The following is a 12,349-nucleotide window of genomic DNA, read 5'->3' as shown; positions in this document are numbered from 1 at the left end:
GGCTCAGGTCATGATCTCTGGGTTGAGAGATGGAGCCCCTTGTCGGGCTGTGGGCTCAGTAGAGAGTCTGCTGGAGATTCTTCCCCTCTGCCCCTCCTGCTCATGCTGTCTCTCTAAAATAAACAAATAAATCTTAAAAAAAAAAAAGAAAGAAATCAAATCTAGAATGCAGGCAAAACCTGTTTGAAAGGAAACATGTTTCTTAACATTACTATATATTTCACAAATACATTTGGGTGAATGAAGGCCATATTCTCACAAAATAGAAAAGTTCTAGCTGATTAAATTCATAACTGAATGAAATTTTACTTTATCAGTTTAAACACACAGGGGAAGGAAACTAACGTACGTCAATACAGGATTGGCTAAATCGATTTTGTTACATCCATGATGTTGATTACAAAAAGACATTTTTAAAAAATAACATATATTTATTTGGTCTAATGAGAAAAAGTTTGAAGGCAACATTAGCACCCGTGATCATATTTGTCAAAATGTGTGAATGTTCTGTGTTAAGCTGTCAAATTTTTATTTCGGGAAAGGGCTTGGGAAGGAGTAGTTTCACGTTCAGCGTGCTGCAGTAACATGTATAAATTACAGAAATAACCTTTTTTTTTAATGATTCTAGAAAATAAAGGATTTCATCTTTCTTTTTCTAATAACAAAAACAACCACCTCATTTGGTGGTTGCTAGGCAACACTGGCCGGACCAAACCATCCCGCGAGGATGAAGGGGGAGATGGTATTTCTCTCGGTTTTGCTAGAGATTCGTCATGCGGCCATCTTGGAGTGGGGCACTGCTCTCTGCAGCCTTAGACTGGAAATTAGACGGAATGTGGTTGCTAGGCAACGTCTCGGCACCGCCACCATCTTTGAGTGGGGCACAGCTGTTTATCAATTTAGAATGGAAAACATCCTAGCCTACCTGATGCTTGCTAGACAACGCCTTGGCGCGGTCACTACTTGCAAGCCGGGCTCTTCATTCTCTTCTTTAAATAAATGGAATCGAACCATGAGGGGGAAACTACGAAGCTTTACACGTACGATGGGCGCCATCCTTGTTAGGGGCAGGTGACTTCCGGTTGAGGCGGAAGAGAACCTAATGGGGTTTGGGGAGGTGCTGGAATAGAGACTGAGGGTGGGTTTGAGTTGGATGAAGAAGGCGGGAAATCTCCTTCTCTTCCAATCAGCTCCCCTTCTCTCCCTCTGGCGGCTTCGGACGGCCGCCCGGCCGCCCGACTTAGTGTGACTACGGGCATACTCCAAGGTGGTCACTGACCAACCCCACGAGGGGACTGGAGGGGTTCCAGATGGGCGAGGAGGGGACAAAGGGCACCGTACATCTGCTTTGCCTTGCGGCCTCCAGCGGAGTCCCCTTATTCTGCAGAAGCAGCCGCGGCGGCGCCCCCGCCCGCCAGCAGGTGGGGCCCTGGACCCCTGGATCTTCAAAATAGAAATGGGCTAGGCCCTTGGACTCTGGGTCGTCAAGGGAGGAGGGTCTGGAAAAGTTTCAGAGTTGAGTTTAGAGGGCCAAGGGTGCAATGACTGGACTAATAATCCTGGTTCCCAGAGGCGGAGGGGCCGGGGGATATAGAAAGAGGAGGGCGCTGGGGCCCTGGACATTTGGGTTCCAAGGTGGAAGGGACTGGGGGCTCCTGTCTAATGTTCCCAACTTTTCCCCAGCTCCCGTTCTCTGTCATCGGTTCCCTCAATGGAGTACACATGTTTGGGCAGAATCTCGAGGTGCAGCTGAGCTCTGCAAGGACGGAGGATACGACCGTGGTGTGGAAAAGCTTCCATGACAGGTCTCCAAGCTATAGCTTTTGGGGCAGGGCCAGGGCCTGGGTGACGGCCCCCGTTGAAGATGACCCTGAGGCCTACCAGCTCTCCAAGGCCAGCTGTTTACTTGGCTGTGGAATCCTCGACAAGCCAGTTACCCTCTCCGATCCCTACGTTTCTCCGTATGAGAAGCAGGTTATGCTGGCTGGCAAAAGATGTAGCTGGCATCCAGGATCAAGGGCAGACTCTACTCTCCTCACGGCCCTGTTTCCCTGGCCTGGACTCATTCTTCCTTCTCACCTTCCTTTCTCACAGCATCACCCTCATCGTTCTGTCATCTGAGGAGGGCACCTCGGAGCTGAGGCTGGAGAGACTACTCCAGATGGTGTTTGGCGCCATGGTGAGACTCCCCAAACCCAGAAATCTGAGCTCTCAGCATCCTTCTCCCTCACACCAGGAGTCCAGATCCACACCCAACCCCGGCTCTCTTACTTGGTTCTTCTAGGTTCTTCTTGTAGGACTCGAAGAACTGACCAATATCCGCAACGTAGAGAGACTGAAGAAGGAGTTGAGGGTGAGGCTGCAGGACGTGAGCATGGAAGTTAGGATCCCAGGTCACTGATATTCGGAAACTACAGTTCCCAGGAGCCCCTGGGGCAGCCTGGTCACTGACCCTAGAGCCAGGCCCAGCTGGGCTAGTTTTCTGAAGGGGAGGCAGCAGATCTGGGGCCCACTTGGGTCCTAAGCTCCTCCCTCCTCCCCCTGCTAGGCCAGTTACCGCCTCATTGACAGTTTCCTGGGGGACTCTGAGCTCATCGGGGACCTGACCCAGTGTGTGGACTGCGTGGTTCCTCCAGAGGGGACTCTCCTGCAGGTACTGAGAATGCATTGGGAACCCTTAAACCTGTCGCTGGCCCTGGCTCAGCCCTCATCCTCTCACCCCTGGATTGTTGCCTCGACCTTTTCTCCTCCTTTGGGCTTCCATTCCAACCCCCACTTGGCCCCAGAAGGGTCTTTCTACCCCGAGAACTGACCCCCACCCCTCTCCAGCTCACAGCCCTCCCATGGCTTCCCGTCCCCCCAGCCTGGTGTTTGAGGACCTGTGGAATCTGAAGCCCACCAACATGCTCACCCTGACCTCTGCTAACTCCACAGTCCACCTTCACCCAGCTGCCTCAGGGGTCCCCGGAACCCCAACAACTTCCCAACTTCCTTGCTTGGCACATGCTGTTCCTTTTGCTGGTGAATTTCCATCTATCTTTCCTTAAATACTGCTCTTGTTGATTCTCCTGGCGTGGCCACCTCTCATGACGTGACTAGGAGCAGGTGACTTGACCTCTCCCACTGGAGTAGGTGGTTGATTGCGCCTACTTGACACACAGTAGGATTCAATAAGCCGCAGCTGCGGCTGTTGTGATCATGAGCTTCAGTAACACGTGTCAGGCTAGGGAGCGGCCACCCTACCTGTTTAACTTTACAGTGTGACTCGGGGATGGTACCTGCCTGTGAAGGTGAAGGCCCGGGGAGGGTGAGGCACGTGAGCATGCCCACTAGGCAAACTTGGAATTGTACGCCCGTCTCTTCACACTCCTCGCCCACCTGGGAAGTCACCGCCAACCCCTGCTCATGTCTCCTGACCCAGGAAGCCCTCTCTGGGTTCGCCGAAGCGGCGGCCACGGCCTTTGGCAGCCTGGTCGTGTCGGGCCGGGTGGTGGCAGCAACAGAGAGCTGGTGGCGGCTGGGGACGCCGGAGGCCGTGCTGCTCCCCTGGCTGGTGGGGTCCCTGCCGCCTCAGGCCGCTCGAGACTACCCGGTGTACCTGCCGCACGGGAGTCCCACGGTGAGTTGGAGGGGGGTCGGGGCGCCTGGGACAGGTGGGAGCCGAGGGCCTAGAGGCCGGGACGCGAGGAGGCGGGGCTTCGGTGGGAAGGGGCGGAGCTCCGGCCAGCCCATGCTGCGCCCCCCTTCAGGTCCCGCACCGGCTTCTGACCCTGACGCTGCTGCCGGGCTTGGAGCTGTGTCTGCTCTGCGGGCCGCGCCCTCCCCTCAGCCAGCTGGATCCACAGGTGAATCCGGCCCATGTCCCCGCTTTTCCCCTGTGACACCCTCTGCCCGCCAGCCGCGGCCCTTCTCACACCACCCCGCCCTGCCGGCGTTCTCCACTCTTGGCCCGCCCCTCGTCAGCCCCGTCCCTCCACCAGGGCCCGCCCCCCGCGGACTGCGTTCCAATCACCTTCCCGCCAGCCCGGTCCCTCTACCGCTCTCATTCCATCCTTCCAGGCTTCTCCCTTTTCTTGGTCCCCTCGGTCTCCCGCCCTCGTGGGCCCCTCCTCTCCTCCCTGGCCACGCCCCCTTCCCTGGTACCCGCCCCTGACCTCGCCCACCGGCCTCGCCTCAGCTTTTGGACCGCTGGTGGCAGCCAGTGCTAGACCCGCTGCGGGCCTGCGTGCCGCTGGGACCCCGAGCGCTGCCCGCTGGCTTCCCCCTGCACATGGACATCCTCGGGTAGGGCTTGGACGGGGGTGTGGGTTGGGGGTCCTCATCCCCTCTGCCCTGGCCATGACAGCCCCCTTCTCACAGGCTGCTGCTTCTCCACCTGGAACTGAAACGTTGCCTCTTCACGGTGGAGCCCTCTGCGGATCAAGGTGACTGAGAGGAGGGTGAGGCCGGGAGGAGCTTGGGCCCAGGAGGGGCTCTCTGTCAACCTCTCTCCCCCCCCCCCCCCACCAGAGCCTTCTCCTGAGCATCGTCGGCGCCTCCTGCGCGCCTTCTACACCTTGGTCACCGCCTCACACTTCCCACCAGGTGTGCCCCCTTTGCGCACTCTAGGACACTGAGTCTCCGCTCACACAAGGGAGGACGGGGGCATCCACACTGATGGGGGTTGTCCCACAGAGCCTAGATGAGGAAGGAAAAGTTGAGGCCCTAAGGAGACAAAGGAAGGCCAGAGGACTAGCCCCTCCTAGCTGCGTGACTCCACCTCCCCCATGTAAAGTGGGGTTCCAAGGGCTGTGCCTGGAGTACCTGGTCAGCATACCTGCGTGTCTGTGATCTGTGTTGCTAAGCGGACAGTCCAGGGCTGCAAAGAGCATCCCCAGGAGGGGGGGGCGGGGATGGAGGCTGGCTGGGAAGAAGGGGGAGAAGGTCCATGTCCTTCTTCAGGCAACTGACAGCCAGCTGGAGCCATGAGGCCCTTGCCCGTCAAGGAGTCAGACTTAGGCCCGGGGTGTGGTGTTGCTCCTGCAGGTTGGCATTCTAGTTGTCTGGGCCCCACTGGTCACCTTCGCCCTTCCTGTCCTTCCTCCAGAGCCGGGGTCACCAGAGGAGAAGGTGGAGGATGCGGCCCAGAGGAGCCAGGTGCCGAGAGCCTGCTACCTGGTGTCCGGGCCCGAGGGGCCAGGCACGGGATGGCGGCTGGTGGCTCTGCAGTCGGGGCCCCGGCGGCTGCTACTGCTGTCCGCCCAGAGTCCCACCCACGCGCTGCGGGGCTTGGCCACCCACACTCTGCATGCCCTCACCCCACTCCTCTGACCCCTGGCCGTGAGCCGGTCCCACACACACAGCTCTTAGCGTCTCTCTGTTTATTCGCTCACAATAATACACAGCCCCTGGATGGGGAGGGGGCAGGAGGGGCTACGATGGGGTGGGGTGGGAGGGGAGGAGGCGCCCACTTCCCTGGCCCCTCTCCCCTCTGTGCTTAAGGGGGAAAGGGAGGGAGGGGGCTCCCCCTTACCCCCCAGAATGTAAACAGCAGCAGATGAACAAAAATAAAAATACAAAAGGCCGGAGGAAGGTTCCAGGCGTCCCCCCACCCCTGGGGGTCTTCCCTGTCACCAGTGGAGGTCCCCTCGCTGCCCCATCCACCAAAGCTGCCTCAGTCCTAGGGGCTGCCCGGCGCCGGCCACATCCCCGGGGGGCAGAGTCCAGGGCTCAGAACTGCTGGGCCAGCAGCTCACACAGGTGACGGGAGACGGGTTCCTTGCTGGTGCGCAGGGTCAGCCGGTACATCTGGGAGGGGGACATGGCGGTGCAGACTCAGGGAGGAGGCAGAGCGGACAGAGAGCCCGGGAGAGGATGATACAGGGAGATAAAGGAGAAAAAGGGAGAAAGGGATCAGAAAGGTGATGGAGGGGACAGGAGGCAGGAATAAAAACAACAGGAGGGAAAGGGTGAAGGGTAAAAGTGAGACCCAGAAGGGTGGCAAGGATGTGGCGAGGAAGACAGTAGACAGAGGACACGGGGACAAAGAGCAGAAGGGCAGGATTAAAAAGGAACACACTGAGGCAGGGGGTAACCTGTCAGTCTCAGGGGCGCCTCCCAGACCACCACTCACCTGAGCCTGGGCATTGGGCTCCAGCCGGAGCAGACAGCCCACCTGCAGGGCTTTAGTCTGGATGATTCCAGCCCCCACAAAGTTCTCAGGGTTGGGGTCCACATTGTCCAGGAGAGCAGAGCCAAACCCCAGGAGCTGGGGAAGAAGGGCAGCCGTCAGAGGGTGCCAGATCTGGGAGCCACCGGGCAGTAGCAAACCGGGGCTCCCCCGAAACCCTTGCAGTTCCCCTTTTACAGATGGGAAAGCAGAGGCACGGAACAATGGGTACCGCTCCCCAAACCCCAGTTAGGGATAGGTCGGCCTGGGCTGGGAGTCCAGGGACCCCTCTCCTGTCTCACCCAGTGGTCACTCACTTTTGCCTTAGTGACTTCTGCATCCATGGGGTGGTTGGCTTTGAAGATTTTCTGCGCCTCCTGTTGGGGGCTGGAGGTGGGGAAAGGTTCGGGTCAGGTGCTTGGAAGGCCCCGCGCCACCCCCCGACCCCCCCCCAAGCGCAGCTGCAGCTCGGCCCCCCCTCGCTGCTCACAGGCTCAGCTGCTTCCAACGCTGGAAGAAATCCTGGGCCGCCATCTCCGTGGGCTGGAAGAACTTGTTGATGGTCACCGGGAGCTTCAGGGTGAGGGACTGGGGGGCACCCCCGTACCTGGCATGGGGACGGGAGCAAGGAGGCTCCATCAGAGCCCGGCCCCCATTTAGGAGACCGCGGCCGCTCGGCAGGGCCCCGCCCAACTCACCGGAAGCGCACGGACAGGAGCGGGGGCGTCAGGAAGTCCCGCAGACACTCGATGTTGAGCACCTGCTGCACCTGCGCCCCGCCGTCCACCTGTGCGGCCACGCGCTTGGTCTGCACTGCTAGCTGTAGCCGCCGGGGTCAAGGAAGCCAGAACGAGGCGGCGCCCCCGCTACCCCCCGCCGCGGTCGTGGCCATGAACCCCCTGGCTGGTTCCGAACCCCAGCCTGCAGGCCACTGAGGAGCCGGGCCTGCCATCCCGGGCGCATCCTGCAAGGCCCAAACTTCAAAGCCCTTCTTAAGTGAGACCTCCGGCCACCCCCCCTGGGTGCCTACTCTGGCCTTTCATGGTGGGCTCAGGGACCTCCATTATGGCACATGTCGCACCATATTAGGGCAGAAGCCCTTCCGGGGCTGGGATGGCTGACTCGAGTTTGAATCCTGGATCTTACCACCTCGGGGACTCTGGGCAAGCTACTTTACCTCTTAGCCTCAGCTGCAAAATGGACACAGTGTCCTCAGCATTCAGTGAAATAATTCAGCACGCTCACTTGTCCGTGTGTCTGGCACATGGTCAGGGCACCAAAAATGGCGGCAGCGTTATCACATCTACCTTCAAGTTGGCAAGGATGGGGTCTTAGGCATCTCCCGCCCCTGTCCCCCACCCATGCCCAGCACAGAGCTGAGCCCGCCTAGGGTTCTGGAGATGTTGATGAAGGCTGGCTGAAGGAGGCTGAGAACTGAAAAGGTCCTCAAAGCTCTGGGGCCTAGCCCCTGTCATTTTGTGGGCGTGAAATGACAGGGAAAGGAGAACTGACACCTTCCTCTATGCCAGCCACCCTTCCAGAGTTTTCCAACTACACTGACCTTCACAACAATGCTATAAGAGGGAAGAGGGTCTGCACTTCAGACAGGGAACAGGAAGGCTCAGAGAGGTCAAGTGACTGGCTCAGATCACACAGAAGGCCCTGCTCAGCATCCAGACCTGCAGGCCTGGCTCTTGAATGCAGAAGGCACTGGAATCGTGGGTGTGAAGCCCCGTGGGAGGGCAAGGTCAGGGCACGGAAGAGGCCTGACAGGGACAAACTGAGGCACACCTATCCCATCACCTCACTGTCCTCAGGCCGTCCTGGGGAGAAGAGGCCCACCCCTGTCTCACAGACGACACTAAATCTCAAACAAGTAACGAAGGTTCTCAAGAAGACTGAACAGGGGTCTGGACCTGGGTCCATCTGCGTCCCAGTGGCCAGGAAGGCAGACCGGGAGGGTGAGGGCTCGGGCGAGGGGGCTGGGCCAGGCCGGGAGGATATGAGTCTGGAGGTCTCCAGGGTGGACGACAGTGGGTGAGAAGTTCTGGAACTGCACGGACGTCTTGTTGCCATAGAAGAGATACATGCGGCCTGCAGAGGGTGGGGAAGGGCAGGGCTCCGTCTGACTTCCTTCAACCTCCTCTCCAGATGCCACCCAAACCCAGGTGTCCCCGAAACCCTATCCCCACACCACCCCCCTCTGGACGCACCCAAGTTCTGCCGGAACTCCGACTTGACTCCAATCTGCAACAGCTGGTTCTCAAACAGGACCCCATTATTCTTGCACACGAACCTGGGTGGGGGCGGCAGGGAGCTCAGGACGCCCGGGGTGCCTGTCTGGGCCCGTCTCAGTGCTCGCCACCTGTCCCCATTCCCTCCCTGATCTTTCCCATGACTCACTTATTCAGCAGCTCATCGGCTTCTGGGATGGGCGGCCCGATGTCCTCAGGACCTGGGCTGCAGTGGGGAAAGCAGTGAGATGGGAAGAAGTTGGGGGGCTAGAGAAGACCCAAGCTAAAGGTGGAAGACAGTAACCCCTCAAAGGACAGAACCCCAGAATCCACAGACCCAAATTCCCACAAAGAACCCCAGAATCAGACTGGCGACTGCCTGTAATGGGAACAGGACCCTGGTGTGTGCCACCACCCCTGCCCCATGTCAGAGGGGCCCCGACTTTCACTCCCCTCCAAATCTTTGCCTCTGCAGCTCGTCAGGAACCCCTTGATAAGAGCTTGAGGTCCCCTAACCCTCCCTAGGGACACAGATCTGCCCCCCCCCAACCCTGAGGCCACCCCTTACTCAGCAGCTGGAGCTGGGTCAGCCAGCAAAGCCATGGGGCTCTCAGGGGCAGGCGGCTCCAGCTCGCTGGGCCATCCAATCCCAGAGCAGACAAGAGAAGACAGGCGTGGCAGGCAGCCAATCCCAGAGAGGCAGCAGAGGGCGGGGAGGGGGGCGGGGGGGGAGAGAAAGGGAGGAGGGAAAGAGAGAAGGAAAAGCAGGCTGAGACATGGCGATGGGGGAAGGACAGCACAGGGTGGCCAGGGTCAGCCAAGAGTCCAGAGTGGCCAGAGGGAGAGAGGAGGCCAGGGGAAGTGGCAGCCACGGCGACAGAGGCACAGGGACAGGGAGGGAGGAGGGGGCTGTGAGGGGGCAGATGGAGAAGGGTCAGCCCAGGGGCCCGGGCCGGCGGTACCTGAGGAAGGCCTCCTCGGGGGTGGGCCCCAGGCTGGGCTGGGCAGCCGGGCCGTCGGAGAAGACATCCACCAGGAGGTTCCCTGCACCCGAGGTCGCTGGGGGTGCGGCTGGGGGAGGGGCTGCCCGCAGCCCCAGGAGGTCGGCAGAGGGCGAGGGCGTCGACTGCAGGGAGGTGCAGGGGGAGGTGAGAAGGGGCAGCACCCAGCAGCCCCAGCCCCGATGGCCCAGCCCCTGGGACTCACCACAGTGCTAGGGGTGGGCTCCACGCCCCCATTGATGTCATTGCTGCTGGGGTCCCTCCGGCCATCATCCAGGGCGCTGCCGGCCCCGGGCCCCTTCTTGCGCTTCAGCTTGGCCAGGATGGACGACTCTCGCTCCGGGAAGGGCGGCATCTCCTCCAGCACTGTGGCCTGTGGGGTCAGAGGGCGAGAGCAGGTCGGGGGCAGCTTGGTGGCAGGGGAGAGGGCGGCCCAGGTGCAGGGGTGGAGGAGGGGCACGCGGGGGCCGCAGCGCTGACCAGGACATCCGTGCTGGCCACTGAGCTGAGTGTGAGGTACTCGACGGCGCGCTGCTGCAGCTCCACGTCAGCGTTGCGCAGCTGGGAGCCGGCCCGCAGCACGCCCTGGATGGTGGCCTTGGTCTCCGGGAAGAGGTTGATGAACTTGATGTAGGTGGACAGCAGCAGGGCCCGGGTGGCCACGCTGCACAGGTGGAACTTGGAGTGCAGCAGAGAGAACTGCACCGGGGGGCTGGGGAGGGCGGGGGGCATCAGCATGTGGCTCCCCTGCCTCCTCCCGGGAGTGCCACCCCGGCAGAGGCCACCCAGGGCGGTGGCCATTGCAATGCTCTGTCCTAGGAGCTCCTGGAGGCTCCTGGGAGCTGCGCTGTCTTGCAACAACTGGATGGTTGTGTGAGGGGCTGAGAGGATCCCCGGGGGCCCCGTCACCCCCAGCCCCGCACCCTTCAGAAGTGCATGTGTTTACCGCCTCACCTGGAGCGGGGGTCCCCAGCAATCAGATTCCCAAACTCCCCGAGGATGTAGCCGCCGACCTTCACCATGTTCTCATGGCAGGCGGGGGCCTGGAGCGCCTGGAGGCAGGGACAGGGCGGGTGAGGGCAGCAGGGAGCGGTGTGCCCTGACTTAGGATTGCTCAGGGGTGCCAGGTGCAGGGCTCAGCCTGTGACGCCCATTAACCTGTGGAACTCTCATGAACGCTATGATGTGGGTGGAATAATAGGTGGGGAAACTGAGGCATGGACCAGTCAAGTGACTGGCCTCTGCTCACACAGGTGGTAAAATCGGCGGCACGAGGCCCCCTTTCCTGGGGCAGCAGGAGTGGGAAACCACCGGGACAGGCAGATCAGTGACTACGCACTGGACGGCCCACACCCACGGCCTGCTGACCCTCACGCTGGCCTGTGAGGACCCGGCCCCCGGGTCCCTTGGTGGCCCAGGGAGGCCAAGGCACTGCTCTGAGGAGGAGGGAGCAGGACGGTGGCCACAGTGGGCTGGCCCCACAGCCCCAGCTGTCCTGGCTCTGCCTCATTGTCCCGCTGTGGGGGTGAAGTGGGGGTGAGGTGGGGGTGCTGACCTCAAAGACGGTCTTGGCAGCGTAGCCCTGGACGTCATCGCGGTTGGTGACGATCTGCAGCACACGGTACCACACCTCCTCGCTCACGTAGTCGCCCGCAATGCGGATGAGGTTGAGGATGGTGTCCACGTACCAGCTATAGTCTACTGCGTACTTCTCGGCCAGGATGGCCACCTTCAGAACCTGCCAGCCGGGGAGGGAGGACAGTCAAACCGAAATAACCAGATCTGGGCTCACCACCGTCCCCATGTGGAGACCCCACGGGGCTCGGCCCCCAGCCCCTCCTCCCTCAGAACCAGAAGTCCAGGTGCTCAGCTCCTCCCGGAACTTACAATCTCTTCACGGATGGCATAGTCAGCCGTCTCCAGGTACCGAAGCATTTCTGACACGATCTGCTTGGCGTTGCTCCGATCACACATGGCATAGAGGAGGTCAGCAGCCCGCTGTCGTACACTGACGTCCCGCTCCGTCTGAGGGAGGAGAGCAGATGCAGTATGTCCTAGGCTCTGCAATGGCCTCTGAGCCCTGCACCTCTCCGAGGGAGCAGAGACACAGGCCAGCGCACAGCGCCTGGCCTGGGGCAGGCTCCAACGTGGCATACCTTGAGGGCGTTGATGACGGTGTCGATGTGGGTCTTGACCGCCTCGTGGGAGAACTCGGAGCTGGCCAGCGTGCACATGCTCTCCAGGGCCAGGTAGCGCAGGTTGGTCTCCCGGTGCTGCAGGAACTGGCCCAGCTGGTTACAGGCCCGCACCAGGAGGTTGGGCTCACTGCCAACAAGCAGCAGAAACGGGGGGACGTGAGAAGGTGGAGGACGTGGGCCCAGCTGACCCATCCCACACCACCGTCACGACCTGGGTCTTAACTCTTGCCCTCCATTCCCATCACGACCATTCCTGGCCACCCAGACATCTGGGCCGTTGGGCCCAAGTGAAGAGAGTCGGGAATTCTGCTTTTTCCAGGAGGGGTCCAGCACCACTCTGGGGAGGTAACAGTTCACAGCTTCACTGTCCTCCTATCTCACAGTCACGATTCCCAGCACTATTCTCCTAGGATGCAGGAGTCCAGGTCCCCAGGCCCCGGCGCCCCCCCAAGGCAGGCACCTGTCGTAGTGGATGATGAGGCTGATGGTCTCGAAGAGGATGGCGTTCTTGGCGTTGGAGTGCTGGACCTTCTTGGACTTGGGGGGCTCCTGGGCCTTGTTGAGCACGGTCTCCAGACACTCCACCAGCCGCCCCTTCACGGCAGCATCCTCTGGGGAAATGGAGGGCATGTTCCAGGATAAGCTCTCTGTCAGCCCTGCCCATGTGCGGGGCAAGGGGCCACCCCAGGGCTCTCATCTTCCACAGGAAGTGTGGGCCCTGCAGCTGTGGGCTGGGGTCTCTGATCCTTCAAGCTCATCCTCGGTCTC

General features: G+C 60.5%; 2 protein-coding genes across 5 annotated transcripts in view; one reads left to right on the top strand and one right to left on the bottom strand.

The window, feature by feature from the left end:
• The first annotated feature begins 1,088 nt into the window (after positions 1 to 1,088).
• Positions 1,089 to 5,517, top strand: FUZ (fuzzy planar cell polarity protein). Of its 3 annotated transcripts, XM_027619238.2 has the most exons (11): positions 1,089 to 1,421; positions 1,684 to 1,805; positions 2,095 to 2,179; positions 2,285 to 2,353; positions 2,549 to 2,653; positions 3,422 to 3,619; positions 3,750 to 3,845; positions 4,178 to 4,284; positions 4,360 to 4,424; positions 4,510 to 4,584; positions 5,087 to 5,346. In XM_027619238.2, exons 1-11 carry the CDS (start codon positions 1,311 to 1,313, stop codon positions 5,308 to 5,310), a joined length of 1,257 nt encoding a protein of 418 aa, XP_027475039.2. In that variant the 5' UTR covers positions 1,089 to 1,310; the 3' UTR covers positions 5,311 to 5,346. The 3 variants fall into 3 exon arrangements, with proteins under 3 accessions (XP_027475039.2, XP_027475042.2, XP_027475041.2); XM_027619241.2 differs by lacking the exon at positions 4,510 to 4,584; XM_027619240.2 differs by lacking the exons at positions 4,178 to 4,284; positions 4,510 to 4,584 and having other exon boundaries at positions 5,087 to 5,517.
• AP2A1 (adaptor related protein complex 2 subunit alpha 1) overlaps positions 5,419 to 12,349 on the bottom strand; it is a 30,658-nt gene continuing 23,727 nt past the window's right edge. Inside the window, exons 8-24 of one of the 2 annotated variants that reach the window (XM_027619235.1) lie at positions 12,042 to 12,192; positions 11,540 to 11,708; positions 11,271 to 11,408; positions 10,939 to 11,121; positions 10,338 to 10,435; positions 9,864 to 10,095; positions 9,589 to 9,756; positions 9,345 to 9,508; positions 8,951 to 9,016; positions 8,552 to 8,608; positions 8,362 to 8,444; positions 8,153 to 8,242; positions 6,847 to 6,970; positions 6,639 to 6,755; positions 6,466 to 6,535; positions 6,113 to 6,247; positions 5,419 to 5,787 (exon numbers count right to left, since the gene is read on the bottom strand). In XM_027619235.1, the coding sequence (XP_027475036.1) occupies positions 5,710 to 5,787; positions 6,113 to 6,247; positions 6,466 to 6,535; positions 6,639 to 6,755; positions 6,847 to 6,970; positions 8,153 to 8,242; positions 8,362 to 8,444; positions 8,552 to 8,608; positions 8,951 to 9,016; positions 9,345 to 9,508; positions 9,589 to 9,756; positions 9,864 to 10,095; positions 10,338 to 10,435; positions 10,939 to 11,121; positions 11,271 to 11,408; positions 11,540 to 11,708; positions 12,042 to 12,192 (2,123 nt within the window). In that variant the 3' untranslated portion in view covers positions 5,419 to 5,709. The remainder of the gene's footprint in view (positions 5,788 to 6,112; positions 6,248 to 6,465; positions 6,536 to 6,638; positions 6,756 to 6,846; positions 6,971 to 8,152; positions 8,243 to 8,361; positions 8,445 to 8,551; positions 8,609 to 8,950; positions 9,017 to 9,344; positions 9,509 to 9,588; positions 9,757 to 9,863; positions 10,096 to 10,337; positions 10,436 to 10,938; positions 11,122 to 11,270; positions 11,409 to 11,539; positions 11,709 to 12,041; positions 12,193 to 12,349) is intronic. The other variant, XM_027619236.1, reaches the window with a different exon arrangement.

This window comes from Zalophus californianus, chromosome 17 (assembly GCF_009762305.2).
Source record: "Zalophus californianus isolate mZalCal1 chromosome 17, mZalCal1.pri.v2, whole genome shotgun sequence".
Classification (NCBI taxonomy): domain Eukaryota; kingdom Metazoa; phylum Chordata; class Mammalia; order Carnivora; family Otariidae; genus Zalophus; species Zalophus californianus.
Note: the sequence above shows the minus strand (reverse complement) of the source record. Positions and strands in the feature narration are given on the sequence as shown.